Raw genomic sequence first — 21,993 nt, 5'->3', positions numbered from 1 at the left:
GCATTCTCTGTTTTTTCAGAATTTTTTTTTTAACAATTTTTTTTTAACAACAAATATTTCTTAGTATCAATCAATCATCCATCCAGCCATCTTCTAGAGCCACTTATCCCCACAGGGATCGCAGGCTTCCTGGCGCCTATCTCAGCAGGCTTTGGGCAGTAGGCGGGGGACACCCTGAAATGGCCAGCCAATCGCAGGAGGGCACACAGAGACGAACAACCATTCACGCACCAATCATTCCTATGGACAATTTAGTATGTCCGATTCACCTGCCATGCATGTTTTTGGAGTGTGGGAGGAAGCCTGAGTGCCCGGAGAGAACCCACGCGGGCTTGGGGAGAACATACAAACTCCACACAGGAAGGCCGGAGACAGGTGGGTTGGAACTGGGACCTTTGAACTGTGAGGCGGGCGTGCTATTCACTCCGTCCCCGAGCCGCCATCAATCAATCAATCAAATTTTATTTGTATAGCCCTGATTCACCGAAGTCTCAAAGGGCTTCACAGATGAAAAGAAGTGATGTTAAGACTTCTTTCGAAAAAAGAAGTCATACAGAGACATCTTTTCGGTGTAAGGTACACAACAGCATCTCCTGTCAAAGCTCCCAGAAGGGGAATGAAAAACTTCAAAACCCCAATTTGGGGAAAATCAGAAACCTTCAGAAGGGACCACAGGTGGTAGGAACCCCCTTCCAGGCCCACAGGTTGAAGTGGATGCAGCATGTACCAAATACAGACAAATATATACACCTCACAGACAAATTCAGGTACTCAATATAGATTACAGAAAACATAATTGTGCTATATAGTGCAGCGATGACTTGACAGCAGGCAAAGCCAGTGGGCAGGAACCTTCCCACAGTCCAACCAAGTGGACTGCAGACGGTCGATCTCTTAACCTGTGATAGTCGATCAGCGCAAGACCAAATGGGGGCGGTCAAGTCAACCTTCACCATCTAGCTGGCCCCCTCTCCGAGCTGGGAGAAGAGGGCAGGAAAAAAAAAAAAGAAAGCTGCATACAGGCCCACTAACTAAATGCTTTTGAGTATAAATGTGTTTTTAGTTGGGATTTAAAGATTTCTACTGAGGTGGCTGTGCGAACTTCCATAGGTAGGGCATTCCAAAATACTGGCGCACGAATGGAAAAAGCCCTTGATCCTGCGAACTTCTTTTTAGCCCGTGGGGTTGAGAACAAACCGGCATTTTGTGACCGAAGTTGTCGGGACGGCATATATGGTGATGCTAAGTCGACGAGATAGGAAGGAGCTAAAACGTGTCAAATTTTATAAGTAATTAACAACACCGTGAAATCACATCTCATGTGTTTTGGAAGCCAATGCAGGTCAGCTAGAATCGGAGTAATATGATCGAACCTTCTCGTACTTGTCAGTAGTCTCGCTGCTGCAACTTGTACAGACTGCAGGCTTTTGACGCAGGACGTGGGAAGCCCAGAAAACAGAATGTGACAATAGTCTAGGCGTGACGTAACAAATGCATAAATTAATGTTTTTGCATCGCTATGAGAAAGAATAGGGCGAATTTTAGCAATATTGCGTAGGTGAAAAAGCGCCGTTCTTGTTGTCTTATTAATATGTGTCCGAACAGAGAGAGTTGAGTCAAATATCATGCCGTGGTTTTTAGCAAAAATACTTAGTACAGTTATCCAGGCTCAATGTGGACTTCTTAATCAAGTGCTGATGATGAGCAGGGCAAATAATTAACATCTCTGTTTTACTATGGTTAAGGAGCAGAAAATTGGAAGACATCCAGTTTAATCTCGGCAAGGCAGGCCTCCAGTTTACTGCACTTGGACGGATCTGTTATTTCTAAAGGCATGTATCGTTGGGTATCATCAGCATAGCAATGAAAACTAATAGCATGTTTTCGTATAACATCGCCAAGAGGAATCGTGTAGATGTTGAACATGATTTCAGACATTCTGTAAGAATATGATGATCATTAGTGTCAAATGCGGCACTTAGGTCAAGCAATAATAATATTGAAGAGATGTTGGAATCCATGACTAAGAGAAAATCATTTGTTCAAGTTTCTTCAAGTTTTTTTTTTTTTTTTGTTTTACTTCCGCGTTTTGCGTCGCCACAGTCAATCAACTTCAGGAACATTCAACAGCTCACGCAGGGGGCAGGAATGAATCATGGCGGCTGCTTTGCGTTCACCGGGAGCGATCCAACACGGCCAGCTGAGCTTTCAATACAAAACAGAAACAAGCAAGAGCACCCACTTGGCTTGTAGAAAGGCGGAAGCGAAAACTTGGGACAACTGGTATGTGCAGCGCGTTTACTTTACTTAACAGCTGTTGAACCGTAGTTAGTGTGCTAAGCTAAAGATAGCGCAGCATTGTCAGCACAATATTTATCACGGTCTTGGCCACTTGATTGCGACATTGAAACTTTTATTTTTTGGCAGGCGAGTATTGCCGCAAAGAATAAAGGTGCTGTCGGTGAAAGTATTGGCTCTGTCACATCCCAGAAAAGTGAAAGTTCTCAGCAAAACTCTTCTTTCCGGATCTACCGTAATGTGCACAGCAAGCTCGCTCCACTCCCCTCCCCTCTCCTCTCCTCGCGCGACAAAAAAGTGGACACAAAAAAGGGGAGCAGCCAGCGCCCCCCCCCACCCGGTCCACAATATAAATCTAAGGCGTTGACCAGTCCGTGGTGATCAAAAGGTTGGGGACCACTGCTCTAGACAATACTAAAATGAATGAATTTCTTCAAAATCTTTCTAATCCTGAGATTGATTCTAATATTGCCAAACAATTGGACTCCCCTCTATCTATTGAGGAAGTATCCAATTCAATTAAAGCTATGCAATCTCATAAAGCCCCAGGCCCTGATGGGTTCCCAACTGAATTTTTTAAAACATTTATTGGAAAACTGGCACCACTACTCTTATCCGTTTTCAACAAATCTTTGGAATCTGGTTGTTTACCACCAACACAACACAAGCCACTATAGCTCTCCTTGTTAAAAAGGATAAAGATCCAACCCGCTGTGGTTATTATAGACAGTTATCTCTGCTTAACATTGATGTAAGGTGCTGGCTAAAGTAATTGCATCTAAGTTGAAGAACATGCTCCCTTCTAATATATCTAAAGAGCAAAATGGTTTTATAATGGGACGCCAACTGTTTTTAATACCCGTACGCATTTTAATATAATATATTAAAAGTATTCAGATGAACCTGCTGTTTTAAGTATTTTGGAGAACTTCAGTTCGTTTTCAGGTTACAGATTGAATTTGGAGAAAAGTGAATGTTTCTCATTAACACTGCAGCATGTGGCCTCCAACACAGATTTACCTTTTCATTTCAGCTTGTCGGGTTTTATATAGGTATAAATGTTACGGGTTCAATATCTAACCTCGCATCAGCTAACTTCAATCCTATATTCAAAGGTGGGGTAACCGCCCCCTTTCATTAATTGGCAGGATTAATGTTGTCAAAATGAATATTTTCCCAAAATTTCTTTTTTTTATTTCAGTCAATTCCTGTTTTTCTACCGAAACACTTTTTTGATTCTCTGGGTAAGATAATTTCTTCTTGTATTTGGGCTGGGAAGCCACCGAGGGTTCGTAAATCTTTATTGCAGAGATGTAGACTTAGTGGGGGACTTGCATTACCCAGTTTTCGATCTTACTATTGGGCTGCTCACGTTCATAAACTTTGCTTCTGATTAAACCGCTTTTTCTCACATAGCCGAGCCACATTTGGCTTGAGGGAGAAGGGAGTGGAGACCCTCAAGAGGGCATGAAGATGCCCATCCGTGAGTCTGGACCTGTATTTGGATTTATTGAAGTTTAACGTGGATAAGAGGTTCTCACACAAGTATGTGCTCCCAAAAAGGCACATGTTCTGCTTGAACATTTTGGAAAGTTCAGGGAACCTGGGGGTCAACTTTCTCAAAAATTGCCCAAGCTTGTCTGCTTCTCCACTCACCTCCCTGAACTTGGCTTTGAGTGCAGAGTTTCACTGCAGGTCAATGAGCTCCATTTGAAGCACAGGAGGGGCATCTTGCACATCAAAGGAGAAGGGGTTAGAAAAAATTTGGAATGTGGCTCTGTGCATCTTGAAGTCTGCAAACCTGTGATCAAATTCCTCCTGTTGCTTCAAAATGGCTTCAACATACTTCTCACCACTGAATGGTATGCCTGCATCCACAAGTGCCTTGCATGCTGGGAAATGGCAAAGGTTTGTCTGAGAGCTGGGCTTTTTGTGCAGAATGCTCTCACTTGGTCATAGGCAGCACTGACAAGTTGCCCCTGGCCTTGTAGCTTCTTGTTCAGAACATTTAGGTCATGTGTAATATCAACAAGAAAAGCTAAGTCCATGAGCCATTTGGAATGACTAAGCACAGGAACAGCGTCCCTGTCCTTCTCCATGAAGTCTTTTACTTCTGCTCTCAACTCAAAAATTCTCTTCAATACGTTTCCCCTGCTGAGCCAACGTACCTCAGTGAAGTAGAGCACATCCCCATATTCTGACTCCATTTCCTCTAAAAAAGCACGGAACCTTCTGTGCTTTAAGACCCTGGATCTGATTACGTTGATGCATTTCACAACGACAGACATCACATTGTCAAAGTTCAGGCATCTGCTGCAAAGGGCCTGCTGATGGATAATGCAGTGCAGAGCTATGGCCTCCTCCACACCCTCATCTTCTAGTTTTGTTTGAACCAGTGCAACCAGACCATTCTTCCACCCTATCATTGATGGGGCTCCATCAGTTGTTATTCCAACAAAGCTCTTCCATGGCAAACCAGCATTCTCAATGGCATCACTCATCTGGTGAAATATTTCCTTAGCAGTGGTCCGGCCATGCACTGGAATTACTCTGAGCAACTCCTCCATCACTTCAAAATTGTCATCAACACCATGGACATATATTGCAAACTGGGCAGTGTCTGTGATGTCTGTGGTCTCATCAAGAGCCACTTAATATACACCGAAACATTTTGCTTTCTCGCACAGTTGATCATAAATGTCACTTGACAGGTCAGAAATGCGCTCTGCCTGTTAGCAGAAAGGCTGATGTTGGTAAACTGACCTTTCTTTTCTGGAAAGACAATATGTGCAGCCTTTATCAGGAACCTTTTGACAAATTCACCTTCTGTGAATGGCTTTCCTGCTTTAGCAATCGTCTCGCTAACGACGTAGCTAGCTTCGACTGCTGCATTATTTTCTTTGGTTGCTTTCTTAAAGAAATCTTGTCTCCTCAGTAAACGTTTTTTAAAAATGGCAACCTGGTTGGCGCTCTCATCTCCCTGGTATTTTTCGTACTCCTCAGCATTTCTAGTTGTATAATGACGTTTCAAATTGTATTCCTTGTGCACCGTAACTTTCTCAGTGCAAATGAGACACGTTGGGGTGCTCCTGTGCTCAACAAAGAAATATTGCACTCCCCACTTTTCCTGAAATTGTCCACGTTCATCACCAACCTTTCTCTTCACTGCAGGATTTGAAAGCGACATCTTTGGGGCTCTGTAATGTGTGATTCCACCAGGAGTCCGTCTATCCGGCTGTGGCGCATGCGCACTTTCGCTTTCCAATCGTTATCGGAACAAGGCGTATATATGACTTAGAGTTCTGGGTAGCGTTGTAGTGAAATGTAAACACCCTTTTCCTTGATAAAAAAGTAAAATCGTAAATAAATACGACGTAGCTGAGTGAGGGGAAGAGCACTCGGCTGGTCACCTAATCCCTTACTTATCTACGTCTGCCATAGAGTTCCTTTAGTGCAGTGGGTAAATTGTTTACTTGCGGTGCGGAAGGGCACTAGTTCGAGTCCCGGCGGATTAAGATTTTACGCCCTAACCCTACAATGCGGAAGAAATTTCAACGTTAAAATGAGCGGAATGCTGAAGAAATTTCAACATTAATATGGGCGGGGCAAAATAGGGTCAATACCTCACCGTGATTGGTTCGTTCAGCTCCACACACAACAAGAGTCATTCATATCAATCTTGCGGGCCGCACTAATATTAATCTTTCATATCAAGACGGGGGCCGCAGATTATCGTCCCGGGGGCCGCAGTTGGCCCGCGGGCCGCAAGTTTGAGATGCTGCTCTACACCATACCTATTTATGCCATGGATACCAGTTTCCTTTTGTAACGCAACAGACAAAGGCCCCATTACGATGGCAAACAAAAGAGAGCTCTTGGAACGATGAAGATGAAAATAGTCGGATGTAATGCCATTTGAACTAACTGCAGCCTGTGGACATACATATAGCAGCCTTACCCATGACACAAATTTCTCCTCAAATCCAACTTCCCCAAAGTAAAAAATAAGTAATCCCATTCAAATCTGTTGAAGGCTTTCTCTGCGTCTAAAGATATTAAGGCTTCCGGTTGAGCAGTTGGAGAATAATTATAAATCGAATTGAAAACCTTCTGAGATTGTAAAAAGAGTACCTATTACGGATGAATCCAGTTTGATCCGCGGATCTGATCAAGGGTAAGACTGTTTCTAAACGCCTGACCAATAATTTGGACAGCAACTTAAAATCCACATTCAGCAAACTAATCGGGCAATACAAGTTACATAACTTAGGGTCTTTACCCTTCTTCAAAAGCAATGAGATTGAAGCTTGATTCAGAGTTTGGGGGACAGCACCTACATCAAACGACTCAGTGAACATGTCCATTAAGTATGGGGCCAGCTGTTTCCAAAATGTTTCATAGAAACTGACCGAAAAACCATCAGGCCCTGGACTTCTGCCACTTTGTATAGACCTCATTGCAGCCTCCTATTCAACAAGGTTAATCGGCCGCTCCAACTCCTTGGCTGTATCCTGATATAAAGTCACCATGTTAAGGTTCTCAAAAAAGGACTTCAAGTCGGTTAGCTCAGCAGAACAGTCAGAAGAGTACAATTTCCTATAGAATCCCATTAATATTTTATTGATTTCCAATGGGTTAGATGTCACTCCGGAGCCAGTCTCAATTTGAGGGATCAGTTGAGATGCAGATATTTGACGCATCCGATGAGCTAACAATTTACTTGCCTTATCTCCTTGTTTATAAAAGTTGATTTTGAGCGAAGTAGTAGATCAGTGGACTGCTGTGAAATTACACATTCGTTCCTTAAAGATATTTGGGTGTTTCAAAGTGGCATATGTGGAGTCTAAGAATGCAATGTGTTGCGACAGCTTGGCCAACTTCACCTTCTCTCTTTTTTTTCGATGGGCCGCGCATGATATAATCTTCCCTCTTATAAATGCTTTCATTGTTTCCCACAACACAGAAGCTGTCACCTCAGGCGTTTTATTAATCTGGAAAAAAAACCAAGTTGTTCGCAGACAATATTAACAAAGTTATCATCTAGTAATAAATAAGCAGCAAGGCGCCAAGGGGGCCTAGCATTTATAGAAACCGAAGCATGATTCAGTACTACAATAGAGTCATATTTACAGCCTGAAAGCGATATCAACAGCTTGTTGTCAATTAAAAAGAAATCAATACGAGTATATGTATGATCAACATTTGAAAAAAATAAGTATGTCCTTTCACGTGAATTAAAGAAACGCCATGGAGCAATAACATCATACTCACTCATAAAAGCATGAATAATCTTGGCTGACTTGGACAGGGTAGCTGGGGTTGAGGAAGATAGATCCAAAAAGGGTCCATCCAACAGTTAAAATCCCCTCCCATAATAAGATGATATTCGGACAGGTCTGATAGCTTTACAAAAAAAACGCATAAAAAATAAAATAATAAAATAATAAAATAATAAAATAATAAAATAATAAAATAATAAAATAATAAAATAAATAATAATAAAATAAAAAAGATTCATTGTGCCAGTTAGGATCATAAACATTTGCAAGAGCCACCTTAACATTGCAAATGTGCCCTAAGACTACAAAGAATCTGCCAGAAGGGTCAGTAATTGTCTTTAAGTGAGCAAATGGAAGATCCCTATGCAGCAGAATAGCTACACCTCTCGACTTAGTAGAAAAAGAGAAAAAAAATACTTCACCAGACCAGCGTTTCTTCAATTTAACACTGTCTTTATCTCTCAAGTGCATCTCCTGTAAAAAAATTATATGTGCATCAATCTGACGCAAATAATGTAAAACCTTAATGTGCTTAATTGGGTTGTTTAGCCCTTTACAACAGAGGCTAGAAAACTTGATTTCCCCACCCACTCGAGGTGGCGATGTCTTAGGTTGAGCCATCAGCAAGTTAAGAGGTAATTAAGCGTATGTATACATGATACACTGAGGAAGAGAAAAATAAGAAACAAGAACGTTTGTGACTGGCATAGGTGCCATCCCTGACCCAAGTAAAACACAACCCCCCCCCCCCCCCCCCCCCCCCCCCCCCCATGTCCCTCCTACTCTAGCAGAAGCATCGGAAGACCGATAAGCGCTACCTCCCCCCAGAGCAAACCCCACCTTGTCGCTACATGTAGCATTTCCAAACTACAAGGCGAACACTGGGAATGTGCATCCTAAGTGGTCCAATATATAAGCACAAATCAAGCGTTCGATAAAGAACATCAAACTCAGCGCCAAAACCTACTAGCTATCTGGTCCAAACAAAGTCCACAGCTGACTCAAGATAATATCCATGCCTGAGAATTCAAGTAAATTAGAGCATTGCTGTAACAGCGTCGCCGTGAAAGTTACGAGTCTCAATATCACAAACCAGTCTGGCAGAATTCCATTGAGGATTAGTCCCCGTCCAATGCTGGGATCTTCTTGAGTCTCTTGCACACGTCCAAAGCCAAATCCAAAGCCAAATCTGGATCTTCAAACTTGTGGATCTGGCCGGAAGCCGTTGTAATTTGCAATGTAGCTGCATTCCGCAAGCGGAATTTAACATCGGCGCAGCTGTGGAGCTCCCTCTTCACCGAGATGAAAGCCGCCCTCCACTTCACCACTGTTGGCGTAAAGTCCGGAAAAATATGAATCCTCTTCCCATTGTGGAGCAAGGGGGAAACCTCTCCAATCAAACTCCGAGACTGTAACCGCGTCACCCTGATGACCATCGGACGCGACGGCTCGCCCACCTTCGGTTTCGATCGTAATGTGCTGTGGGCCCTCTCCAGCGCGGGTTTCTCATTCAGACCCAATAAATTCTTTAGGAATTCAGCGATGAATTCTGTTGGTCTCGGTCCTTCTGATCCTTCAGGTAGGCCCACCAACCGAATGTTGTTCCTCCGGGCGCAAGCCTCCAAGTCCTTGCACTTTTTATTTAGCAAGTCGATCGCGGTAGTGAGACTAACTACATCAGTTTGTATGCTCGCAATGTTGTCACTGTGTTCATTAGCCAAGTGCTCCAAATCACGAATAGTAACAGCCTGCAGAGCAAGTGCTTCTTCCAGTGGTTTCAGAGAGGCCGAGACAGCCTTCTTGACCGACTCAGATATTATAGCATCGAATTTGGAGATGATCTTTTGTTGCTCATCCATCATGACTTTGATGCAGCATAGCATGTCATCATTGTTAGCCTCCGGCTTCTCGGGGGACTCAGGTTGTTGGTTCGGCATACCACGGCCAGATTTAGTGAACTCGGACTTCACCCTAAGACTCGACATATCTGAAATTTCGGTCCGGCTGTTATACGGAAACGAGTCACTATCCGAAAACTCAAAAAATGGAAAGGTGTGAACCGGGTCTTAAATATCAACAAACATAAATTATAACCACATTCCCCGGGAGCTCCTGTTACACGCGCCTTACATTAGCCACGTCCGGAGGCGGAGTCCTTTTTTTTTTTTTTTTATGTGAAGTTTTCATATGTATGAAAAATGTAAATTGTAATTCTGTAACTGGAATTGTCCTATAATCTTTTTCAATAAAAAGATTGTCAAAAAATGGAAATGGATGAAGAAAAGGTTTGGTTCGCTCTGGTTTGATAATTAAGATGGAAAAATAAAACAAAGTCAAACCACATACAGTAAAAGAATAACTAGTTACTAGTCGCTAGTCTAGTATGTGTATGACACAACTGTGTTAACATGAACTACTATTTATGTTTGTGGTTTGATTTTTAAATTTTTACCTTTGCAATGAGAGAAATGTTTGCACGTCATTATGATGCTCCACGTTCATTTTGTTTCCTGTAATACAGTAAAATACATTTTGTTTTGTGTTTTTCCAGTAGATTTCTGTTCATAATCATGGCCATTGACCTTGACCATTTTTATGTACTGTATATATGTTTTGACAATCACCACAATCACATCAATATGACAAACTGAGACTTTAGACAACTTATCCTTCATAGTTTTTAAGTTTCCGTCCTCCCAACATAGCTGATTCAAATAATCAACTCATCGGTAAGCTCAGCGGAACCCTGATATTGGTCCCAATCATTTGAATTAGGTGCGGCGGAGGACGGAGGACAAAAACATATGGAAAAGCGGTCCTCAAGGACCGGGTTTGGACACTCCTGCTGTAAAACATGGTCACACGCGTGCATCATGCTACCTTCTGTATTCTGCTGCTATCTAGCGGCCAGGCCGTGAACTTTAAGCAAAAAATATGCTCAGCTACCCTTCCATGGTTTGTTTCCTCTTCAACATGTTATGAGATAATTAAGCGTGTTAAACATTTAAAATATGTATACCTTCACATCTTAGGAGTAATCCATGCTTTTTAATGATGTATAAGTTTTGTTTCTGTTCTTTCAGTCAAGGATAGTGTGGTCCAAATTGCACACTTCAAATTACTCTGTCCCTAAAATTTATATTGCATAACATGGCTGCTATGCCCAGTAGCAAGTATTATATAATAATATTGCGTGTTATGTAATGGCTTCATCATCAGCTCTTGCTTGTGGGTCAGAATGGTGAAGACCTGGCCCAATGTAATGAAAGGAAAAATAAATTCCACCTGGCAGTTTTGAATCTTGCCCCCTTTTTTTTTTTTTTAAAGAAAACCAAAGACTGTGTGGATGTTTGCTGTATGCGTTCTGGCATTATGGAATATAAATGTGTGTTTTTGTTATTTCTATTCAATATTTTTCAATCCAGGCAGCTCCAGGAGCTACAAAGGCAGAAGGAGGTAGAAAGAGAGCGGCAGGAGCGCGAATGTCAAGAACGGGAACGTCAGGAACGAGAGCGCCTGGAGCGAGAGAATCAAGAACGGGAACATCAGGAGCACGAACGTCAGGAGCACGAACATCAAGAACGAGATCGCCAGGAGAGGGAGAATCGAGAAAGGGAGGCGCAGGCCGAGAGGGAGCGATTGGAGCGTGAACGTCAGGAGCAGCAGGAGCGCGCAGAAAAAGAGAAGGTGGAGAGAGAGCGACAGGAGAAGGAGCAGCAAGAACTGTTGGACAAAGACCAGCAAGACTGGGAAAGAGGGAGACGCATCTCTAATGCTGGTGAGTAATGAATGCACTTTGTTATTCGGCACACTACTATTTCACATTTGATCAGAATTTAAGTCTATGTTGCTATTGTATACATATTTTCTCTAGTCTGTTTCTAATTGATTATTTTTTTCTTTTTAACATTAATGATAATGGAAGGAAAAGGGATGAACCCTAAAGAACATGGCACCGTTTATGCTTGTGCAAACTAATGAACCTTCACAAACACCAAAGCCACTTTGTGGCACAATAAAACTGCAATCTAATGTATATCAAATTTTGAATATATTAACACCTTGATTAGTAAAATACTCAATTTTTGGTGAAGCATTATTAGTGATGGGCAATAATATTGATATATTGCAATACTAAATTTTACTACCAGCTTAGATGTTCAGGATGTTTCGTGCATCATGATTATGATCTCACATGTATATACAATACAACAAAACAAACAAAAACAAAACAAGCACACAAAATGCTATCGCCACCACACCAATTTGCTATTCGTTATTTCAACCATATTGGCCCCTATCACCTTAATACACAGTGATCCCTTGCTTTATTACAGTTCAAGTTTCGCAGCGTCACCACACCGTAGATTTAAAAAAAAAATTAAATATGTTAAGTGTCATTTATTGATAATACCGTAGATGCAGCGTCTATGTCACTTAACATTGCTGCTCCACGGCAGTGCCTCGCCGATGTACAATACTGCATTAACACTCCCCCACTCAGTCTGAGTGTAAAGTCTGAGGCAATCTAACAGCCTGTTAATATTTGGTCTTGTTCAGACGCAAATAAAGTCCCTATTCCTGAACCCTTTCACTACCATTGGGACAATGCATCCCTGTGCTTTTCAAAAAGCGGCACTGGGTATAGGAATGAAGTGGCATCCCAGTGGTTCAATACACATCTATCAACAAATTCTAGTGGCTTCTAGCAACTTTTCCATAAACACCAAGCCAGTGCTGGCCCACTGTCAACAAGGTAGCTTGCGTTGTACAATTTCTCCTCAATTAACCATCTAGTACTGTGGAAATATATTGATATGTGCTTTACCTGTGTGTTTTTATAGATTACACTGTTTAATATGTATTGTAGATGTTTGGTCATCATTTTCACTTCTCTGGTATGGTTTTTGTACAATTATCATGGTCTATGAGATATACAGTCCCAGTGGTATTTGTTGGTGGAAATGGAATTGGGATTTTTTTAAACCAATTTTCCAAGTATCCTTATGAACATTTTTTATAAGTTTTATAAGTTTAAAATGTCTAATTTTCAATGAGTCTGGGCACTCACACACACAAACTCCTTGAGCAGACTTTAGACCAAGGTAAGCAACTTCTGACATGCACACAGTGAGTCACTGTGTACATAACTGATGTTGCTCCCAAAGTGACCTTTATCAGTGGTCCCCAACCTTTTGATCACCACGAACCGGTCAACGCCTTATGCCGCGGTAAGATGGAGCGCGAAGAGCAGATGGTTTTGTATTGTAGTCAATGGAGTTCGCGCGAAGTGCGCGATGACGCGGCGAGCGACGCAATGGATCGACGCGCTGCGCGTAATTACGCGTGATGCGAGAAGTTAAAAAAATTGAACTTTTGTCACGTGTCGTGTCAGCCAATCAGCTTCGAGAACGTTCAACGTCTCAAGCTGGGGGCAGGAACGAATCATGGCAGACGGGTATTGCCGTGAAGCGAGGGGCACGAAGTGTAAAAAAAGAATAATAAAGGTGCTGTCGGCGAAAATATTGGCTCTGCCATATCCTGGAAAAGTTAAAGTTCTCAGCAATGCTCTCCTTTCCGGATCCACTGTAAAGTGCACAGCAAGCTCACTCCCCTCCCCTCGCGTGATACTGTTGCATCTTGACCTCGCGACAAAACGCCTGGCGTTGAGCGTAAATGACGCACTCCATCTGAACGCAGCATTACATTTATATCGCGGACAGTATATCGTGTTGCTCTAAAAAACGATATCATCCTTCTCACTATGTATGCAATTTCAATGCCAGTCAGAGGCGGCGCCAAAAAAACAAAGATCAAGCACAAATGTAGATCTGAAAAGAAGAGCATTGCTGAGAACTTTCACTTTTCTGGGATGTGACAGAGCCAATATTTTCACGGACAGCACCTTTATTCTGTGCGGCAATACTCGCCTGCCAAAAAATAAAAGTTTCAATGTCGCAATCAAGTGGCCGAGACCGTGCTAAATATTGTGCTGACAATGCTGCGCTATCGTTAGCTTAGCAGTGTAACTACGGTTCAACAGCTGTTAAGTGAAGCAAACGCTGCACATACCAGTTGTCCCAAGTTCTCGCTTAAGCCTTTCTACAAGCCAGGTGAGTGCTCTTGCTTGGCTCTGTTTTGTATTGAAAGCTCAGCTGGCCGTGTTGGATCGCTCTGGTGACCGCAAAGCGGCCGCCATGATTCATTCTTGCCCCCTGCGTGAGCCGTTGAATGTTCCCGAAGTTGATCGGCTGTCGCGACGCGAAACGTGAAAAAAGTTAAAAAACTTTAACTTCATGCGAAAGGCAAAATTTTGCTTCTCCTGACCGTGCGCGGCCATTCGCGGCGCTCCATTCGCGTTTATCGCGTCGCCCAACGCGTATTCGCGCGAACTCCATTGACTACAATACAAAACTCTCCGCTTTTTCAATGGTTCACGTTCGATGTGCACGTAGCATTAAACTAAATCATCTCCAAAACATTATTTCGGGTGCAGCTCACGCGGCCCGGTACCAGTACCGGTCCGTGGACTGGGGGTTGGGGACCACTGACCTATATCACATAACAAAGGAGGGGGGGCTCTGAGTAAATCCAGGGGCCTTGCTGTGGCCCTGGACTGAGCGGGCCAAGGGCACATTTGTGGCTCGTGCTTTGGTGATGCAAGGCAGCTCTCAACTCCAAGAATTCTTCTATTTGCATATACCAGCCATTCCATCTTAAAAGAAGTGCATTTCTTTTTTACTTTGGCTTGGTGAGTGGATGTGTCGCCAGTCATTCGTTTCGCCAGGAAAAGGGGTTAGCATTTTCGTCTCTTAACTCCACGTGTTGTTGGCTAGCTAACCTGCGCGAGTTGTATATGCAGGGAACGTGTCAATGCATTTGATTGGATGAATAGTGTTAGTGAAACTTAACGTATCATTGGCTGGACACTTGTCACTCGCTGTCAAAATGAAAAATGGTACAGAAAACAATATTACTTGTCTAATTAATTAGATAAGGTGAGGTCTAATATAAGATATTATTTAATATGTTTATATTGCATTTTGTTTTATGCGCGGCATAGATTTTCTTGTGCGTTGAGAATGTGCGAGCAGTGTGCAATTGATCCTACACGCAGTTTTGCGGGAACACTGCTTATAAACAAGTAATATATGCCATAAGTTTTTTTCTTTTAAAAATAATAAATAAATAAATGATCTGTAGTGAAAGGGTAAAGGGCTTGGCTTAGCCTGTGATTTCCGTTCCTGCTCCCATCCCCCTGACCGCAGTCGGAAAACACAGGGGAGATCTTCTCTCCAGGGTCGTAGCTGCCCTTGGTGTAGCGGCCGTCAACTAACTTGGGAGAACACAGCCAAAACTAAATAAATAAAATAAAATTTTAAAAAAAAAAGGACAATGGGAAGGCAGCCTTCACGCTTGGAGCAGTTTGTTTGGTTGTTTGTAACTGCTCGCACGTTGTTTCTACAGACATGCAACACTCCTATTTCTCTTCTGCACTCAATGAAGGCCCATTATGCATCCACAAAATGCCGAGGGTTTGGTGTGGGTTCTGTAGGTTTAACAGTGTTTAATTGTGGGGTAAGACTTGTGGTGGTGTGGATTTGATCAATGTTAGTAAGAGTACTATTAAAAAACAAATATTGCCATGGCATCCAAGTATTGTATATGTCTGTCTAATCAAATTCAGAACTTTATGTCGAAATATCAACACTTACATCAAGTTTATTACAGTGTAGCTGCAGGGGTAGCGATATCCCAGTGCTTGTAATCTATGATGAGCATGATGACGATCCATGGTTTGAGTTTGATTTGACATTAGAGGTATATTCCAATTCACTACTGGGTCAGAATTGATGGCAGCATTGTGGTGCGCTTCATTGTCATGTTCGCCCTATTAGCATATGCACTCATGACCACGCATGAAGGCTGACACAATTCAGCAGTATTACTCACAAGCTAAAAATACATCAGGGAAAATGCTGGTCAGACCCTCAGGGGTGCTTGTTTGTGTTAGTATGAATGCTTGTGAAATCCTTCAGTGGGCTTTAGGATTATGAAGGTGTGCTGATGTTTTGAAGAAGTCAAGAGAATATTGAGAAGGGTATTGAGTAAAATTTTTCATGGAACAGATTGAAAGAGAAATTAAAAAAAAAAAAAGAAAATCACTGTAATTAGAGAAAATGTTGGGGATGATGTTGAAGAAGTAGTATGTGTAGTGGAGTAGAAGTCATGATGAGCACTGAATCTCGTTATCTGGAGAATGCTGCTTGGCATTAGATGTCAGAGCATTTAACTTGAAGAAGTCCCTTATAGTACAAGTAAGTCATTCCGTCCAATAAATACTTTAATTTAATACGCTCATTAATCTCATGTTTGTGCGTATGTGTGTCTAGTCGATCAAAGCAATATCCACAAATGTAGAATGAAAAAGGCTGTAAAAGCTTTTCATGAACTGTATTTGTATTGAACCTTGGCTAAATACCTAAAATGCTATTCTCACTGTCAGCCCTGTATAAATGTGGTTTGAGGTCAGTATACCTTGCATTCATTCTATTATTTCCTGAACAAAAATGAAAAAATAAATTTAGGTCCATATTTTCCATTTTTATTTTTAAAACAGAAATAGAAGAATCATTTTGTGGAGTTTTCTAGAAAGGGGTTGAATTTTTATACAGTATTTATATTTTCCAAAGTTCAATTTACGATTGTTACGCTTTTCAGACAGGTTGATTCGCACAGAAAATATAGTAGCCTCTAGCCAGTTGCCATTATCCAGCCTTAATAGTGCAGTGGTCCTCCAACATCGGTACCAATACTGGTCCAATATCGTACCGTGGATCAACTGGTACCCAGCTGAATGTGCCACAACTGAAATAATGAACTATTTCCTGTTCATGGATTATTTGAGTCTGAAAGATATTTTATTTTGAAAAACATTTATTTTAATATTTTAATAATAATCTCTCTTGGTAAGGATTTTGATCGCGATTTCCCAACCAAAAAGTAGCTACAAACTGACAAGGAATGGATTCTCGACCTATTTGTTAACAAACGTTGACTGGTCTGTGGTGATAAAAAGGTTGGGGATCATTATTTTAGCGTACTGTAGGTGAAGCAAACATTGTTCGTGTACAATATACTCGGGTTGCATCGGAAACAAACGCTGTCATGATTGTGAACAACATTGCCAGGATATTACTGCAATTCAAGCCAGCCCCCACTTGAAAAGGCTAAGTCTTGCCAACAAACTTTCTTATTGTTAATTAAAATAAAACAAAAGAATGAAATCACAGCCTTTCTGGACTTATCAACAATAAAATGCATTTTATAATAATTTCTTAAGTAAAGGAAGTCTTATTTAAGTATTAATGCTATCATGGCAAAACTCAACATTTAATTGTACATTGTTCATTAATATGACAATAAAAATAATAAATCATATATAAATAGATATAATCATTTGAAGACTTCTTGCAGTCACATGATATGATGTGATTGTGAATGCATACTGCCTTGTTATCCGTTTTTTTTCCCCCAAAATTTTATTGAAGCTATGTAGGTAAAACTGTCACAAACCTTAATATTTTCTTTTTAGCTGATATAAACTCCACATAGTGACTGTAGTTATTTGCATATTCAAACGGCTATGATGTAGTTTAGACATAAACGTTTATCTGAATGTTCACAAAACGCCTTTCACCTTTCAATACCAACACTGATGATTTTTAGGATTCAGATTTGACAAACAATGAACAAGAAAATGTACACGTATAAAGTTGGAAATGAACGGCAGCCAAACCCGCTATCAGTATCATGTCTCTGCCCCCTGTTTGCAAGAATGACTGTTTGCATGTTGGGTTTCCACAGCTTTTACAAGATTGCTTCAATAAAGCCAGCGAACCAAAAGCGCGTTTGTATGCATTTGAATGATAAAAGATGTATGTTTTTCCCTCTCAGCACCACTTGTATACTTTAATGTAAATTTGATTTTTGTATGTACACAGCCTTTGTACCCAAAGTCATTAGGGGTAGCTTCCACCCGCAACCCAAATGAGGCAATCACAGAAAGGGTACAGAAATTTTGTTTTGACTAAAGTAATTCAAGCTAGGGGCGGCTCTATGACACAATGGTTAGCACGACCGCCGCACAATAAGAGTCCTGAGTTGAAATACAGCTCGCTCCAGCCTCCCTGTGAGGAGTTAGCATGTTCTTCCCAAGCCCACATGGGCTATCTCCGGGCACGCCGGGTTCCTTCCACATTCCAAAAACTTGCATGGCAGGTATATTGGACACTCTACAATTGTCCTTGGGTGTGATTGAGTGTGTGAATGGTTGATCGTCGGCTTGTACCCCACAGCATGGGATAGGCACCAGCAAGCCTGCAACCCGTGTGAGGAGAAGCAGCTCTAGAAAATGGATGGATGAAAAGAGATTTTTTTTAACTTAAGTAATTCAAGCTAGGGACAGCTCGGTTAGCATGTCCGCCTCACAGTTCAGTCCCAATGAACTGCTCGCTCCGAACCTCCTGTGTGAAATTTGCTTGTTCTCCCCAAGCCTGCATGAGTCTCTCCAGGCACTTTGACTTCTTCCCACCTTATGAAAACAAGCATGGCAGGTGTATTGGACGCTCTGAAATTCTCCTTAGGTGTGATTGGGTGTGTGAATAGTCATTTGTCCTTGGATGCCATGCAATTGGCTGGCAACAGGTTCAGGGTTTCTCACACCTACTGTCCCAAGACAACTGGGATAGGCACCATCAAGCCAGCGACCTTATGGCGGATGAGTTGCTATATAAAATAGATGGCTGGATGAAGTTAAGCTAGTTTGTATCACTTGGCTTGACTTGATGTTTTCTTGAGCGTTGTGCTCTTTCCAAAATTTCCATCCTTGTCGTCTTTCCCAGCAAGTCTATCAAAGCTTTGTTTATTCTCTGTTTTCTACAGCACTGTCTAAGAGGCATCTGTCCACTAACAAAGATGCATTACCTTAGCTAACTGAATTACATGAAATTTTTGGGAATCAAACTGTGATATAGCTCTATGCTCTTTATTCCTTGCTTCATCTGCTCCACCCCCCCACCCCCCCACCCCCCCTTTCCATCTTTCTCTTTCCTGATGTGTCGTCCTTCCACTGTGTGCACGATGGCTGTCTCCTACCGGGGTTGATGCCTTCCCTTCCGTCATGTGTTGTTGTCCTTCACCATGTCTGTTCGTGCAATCAGCATTCGAAAGCACGCTGTATAGCCCCACTCCACAGGAGTATAACAGGACATCATCCACACCGTCATCTCCACCCACACTCACCTATCCAGTTCCGGGGGCCATTTTATCTTCATCCACAACACCCCCCACACCACCTCTGAGGCACTTGGCCTCCCGTTTTGCCACTTCGCTTGGCTCTGCCTTCCACCCTGTCCTTCCCCACTACGCCACCGTCCCAAGGAGACAGCAGGCATTTGCCCAGGCACCAGCTCCTGCTCATCCTCCAGTCCCCAACCCCGCCTCTATGCCCAAGTCTGTGGCGTGTTCCGCATACAACTTTACTCCCTTGCCCCCGTCACCCCCTGTCATGATTAGCAGTCCACCAGGGAAAGCTACGGGCCCACGGCCACTCATTCCCATTGCAGCTCAATCGACGTTCACTCAGAAACCACCCTCACCATCTCCAAATGGCCCACCTATGTTTCCCGCACCTTCCCCAGTCACCATCATGCCACACAGCCAGCCTGTTGGCATAGCCTGCCCGACCCCACCACCTCCGCCCACCCCGCCGCCATTCACCTCTTCCACAGCACCTCATTTTTCTTCGTGCGTCTCGTTTCCCCCCTCCTCATCCCATGCTCCTGGTTTGCCCTCTCCCTCCACAGCGGCCTCTGCTGCAGTTTCTTCCACCGGGCACCTCATCCTCCCTCTGAGCCTGGACCCATCAGGGCCAGTGGATTCAGATGCAGCAACAAGCCAAGAAAACCACCAACAACATTCAGGCTCCTCTGATCAGCCCCATGGTAAGGCTCCCAGACAGATTACTACTGTCTCCCTGCTGTCTTTCACTGCCTTCACACACTAACAGTAGTAATTCATCCTGATCTCAGCTTGTTCTGAAGTGACTTTTTCTGCACCAGATCTCTATGTATAACCATCACGGTTGTTCTGTCTTTCATCTTTGTCAGTCTTCTGCAGCGCTCCATATGTGTCTGTGTCTGCCTACAAGTAAAAGCCACCTTTTTGAAAGTTCACTCAAAGTGCAAAATATTTGGTCTTTGAGCGGCATGCATGTCTTACAAAATACAGTGGGCCCCCGTGTTACGAACTTAATCTGTTCAGCGGCTATGCTCGTAACTCGAATTGCTCGTATGACGGGCAATCCAGATCTATGTTAATTAGTGAATGCGTGCAACGCGTGCAAAATCCTTAGGTAAAAACATCACGACTTTATACACATATTAAAAATTAGTAACATAATCTACTGTACAGTTAAATAACATAAATAAACGAAGGAAAATTGACATTTACCTTTGGGGCGACGTGACTTAAGCTGTTGGTGGGTTGAGGCGGAGGGGAGCAGAGACGAACCCGCAGATTTTTTTTTTTTCTTAAACGAGAACTTTTCTTAAACGAGAACTTTTCTTAGACGAGAACATATCACCAACGATTTCCTTCTCTTTAATCCATAATAGAAGAAGCCGCTTCATTTTGTTGTTGACCGAGGTCCGTCCCCTGGCAAGGAAAGTCTTACCCTTAGAAGACTGCCGAGCGGTTACGGACATACTCACTAGCAAGGTTAATTATGCGTGCACCTCCTTCGTATTTTTTTATTATCTCCTGCTTCGTTTCTATTGCCATCATCCTTTTACTTCTTCCTTTACCGCCACTTGCAATTTTTGAAGCCATGTCTAACAGATAAAGTTTGCAAAGTCTTCACAACACACCGACCAGCGGTGGCGTCAAGCTAGATGAAGGCGTTCGGCTAATAGCATATCGACATTTCTGTGATTGACGTGACGCCGGCCAATAGCATATCTGCATCTCCATGACTGAGACCGTAACTGTGACCTTAATCGACCAATAGCATATTGGCATCTCCGTGACTGGGACCATGACTGTGACCTTATAAGACCAAGAGCATATCGGTATTGAATATAGTTAGTGTGAAGTGTGAATATAGTTATATATTATATTTAGTTATAGTTGCGAGAATAGTTATTTTTGTTGATGCAGCAAAGCGAAAGAAATAGTGCGGACACATTGACCGGCATGTTGGATTGTTCGTAAGACGAGAGGTTTGTGCGTAAGAGGGGGACAAAAAATGCCACGGTCCATGTTCGTAAGATGAAAAATACGTGAATCAGGGAGTTCGTAAACCGGGGGCCCACTGTACAAATCTCTTTTCGTCAGTAGCTATTTGTCATTCAAACATAGTGTACATAGTGTCATTTTTTAAGCCTGACAGAATATTGTGCGCTATGTCTATGTAAACATGGATGGTATCATATGAAAGTTTGATTTCCATTCCTTACTTACTTGTAATATATGTGGTTTATGTGTAAAAACACCGGCGTCCAAAAGTTACAGTTATCACGACAGGGCTCAATTGGCTTAATATGAGATGTACTAGTCAAGGATGTCGGCTACCCTCCATAAAAAAACAAACAAACGAAAAAAACAAAAACAAAACAAAACGGATCGTATTATTGTACAAAACAATAGAATTGTACTATTTATTATTTTTATTACTGTTTTAAAACACTAGAATTTTCATTCATTCATGCTGAAAGAGTTAAGGGTGCACTTAAAAAAATGACTGGGAAAATTTGTATTCAGTTTATTCCACATCATTTGAAACATGAGTTTTGTTAAGTTTGTCTGGCTTCTGGTTTTGAAACAGGCTCTTCAGGACATTCAGTTAGATGTGGTCAAGCAATGCTTTAACATATTTTATGAAACAGGAAAAATATTAGTTATTAAATATCCCAAAGAATATTATCAAGGCCTGGTATGGTGACTGACAATAAAAATATTCAAACTCTTCTAAAATATGAGCACTTTGGCCCTCAAAGGCCAAAATATTAGAGTTTGCATGTGAATCCAACATGTACTGTCAGCAACAGGTACCGTATGTCAATGATGGCATCATTAAGTTGTTTGTTCATGTCCTGAATTGGTAGTTAAACATGAATACAGATTAAACATGTGTTGTGCTACTAAATTTCAAAACCAAAATGCATGATTGCGTTTGTGTCCAATTTTATTTGTTAAAGGAAGTTTTATTTTGAAATTATTTGAAACCTTTTCAGTGCCTTTTTCTGCATGATTTTTTTGTCACGCAGTGTACAGTGGGCCCCGTGTTACGAACTTAATCCGTTCAGCGGCTACGCTCGTAACTTGAACTGCTCGTATGACGGGCAATCCAAACCTA

General features: G+C 42.1%; 1 protein-coding gene and 1 long non-coding RNA gene across 8 annotated transcripts in view; one reads left to right on the top strand and one right to left on the bottom strand.

Annotated features, from left to right (window-relative positions):
* LOC148407539 (uncharacterized) overlaps positions 1-21,993 on the bottom strand; it is a 66,666-nt gene that overhangs the window by 6,747 nt on the left and 37,926 nt on the right. The gene's annotated exons all lie outside the window — the stretch shown is intronic.
* enah (ENAH actin regulator) overlaps positions 1-21,993 on the top strand; it is a 182,835-nt gene that overhangs the window by 129,801 nt on the left and 31,041 nt on the right. For 3 of the 5 annotated variants that reach the window (XM_088402654.1, XM_088402653.1, XM_088402652.1), the window contains exons 5-6: positions 11,003-11,355; positions 18,800-19,582. In XM_088402654.1, coding sequence (XP_088258780.1) covers positions 11,003-11,355; positions 18,800-19,582 — 1,136 coding nt within the window. The remainder of the gene's footprint in view (positions 1-11,002; positions 11,356-18,799; positions 19,583-21,993) is intronic. The other 2 variants (XM_088402655.1, XM_088402656.1) reach the window with 2 other exon arrangements.

Source organism: Hippichthys cyanospilos, chromosome 20 (genome assembly GCF_059441005.1).
Source record: "Hippichthys cyanospilos isolate Australia breed blue-spotted pipefish chromosome 20, RoL_Hcya_1.0, whole genome shotgun sequence".
Classification (NCBI taxonomy): domain Eukaryota; kingdom Metazoa; phylum Chordata; class Actinopteri; order Syngnathiformes; family Syngnathidae; genus Hippichthys; species Hippichthys cyanospilos.
This window is presented reverse-complemented; position numbering and strand designations above follow the sequence as displayed.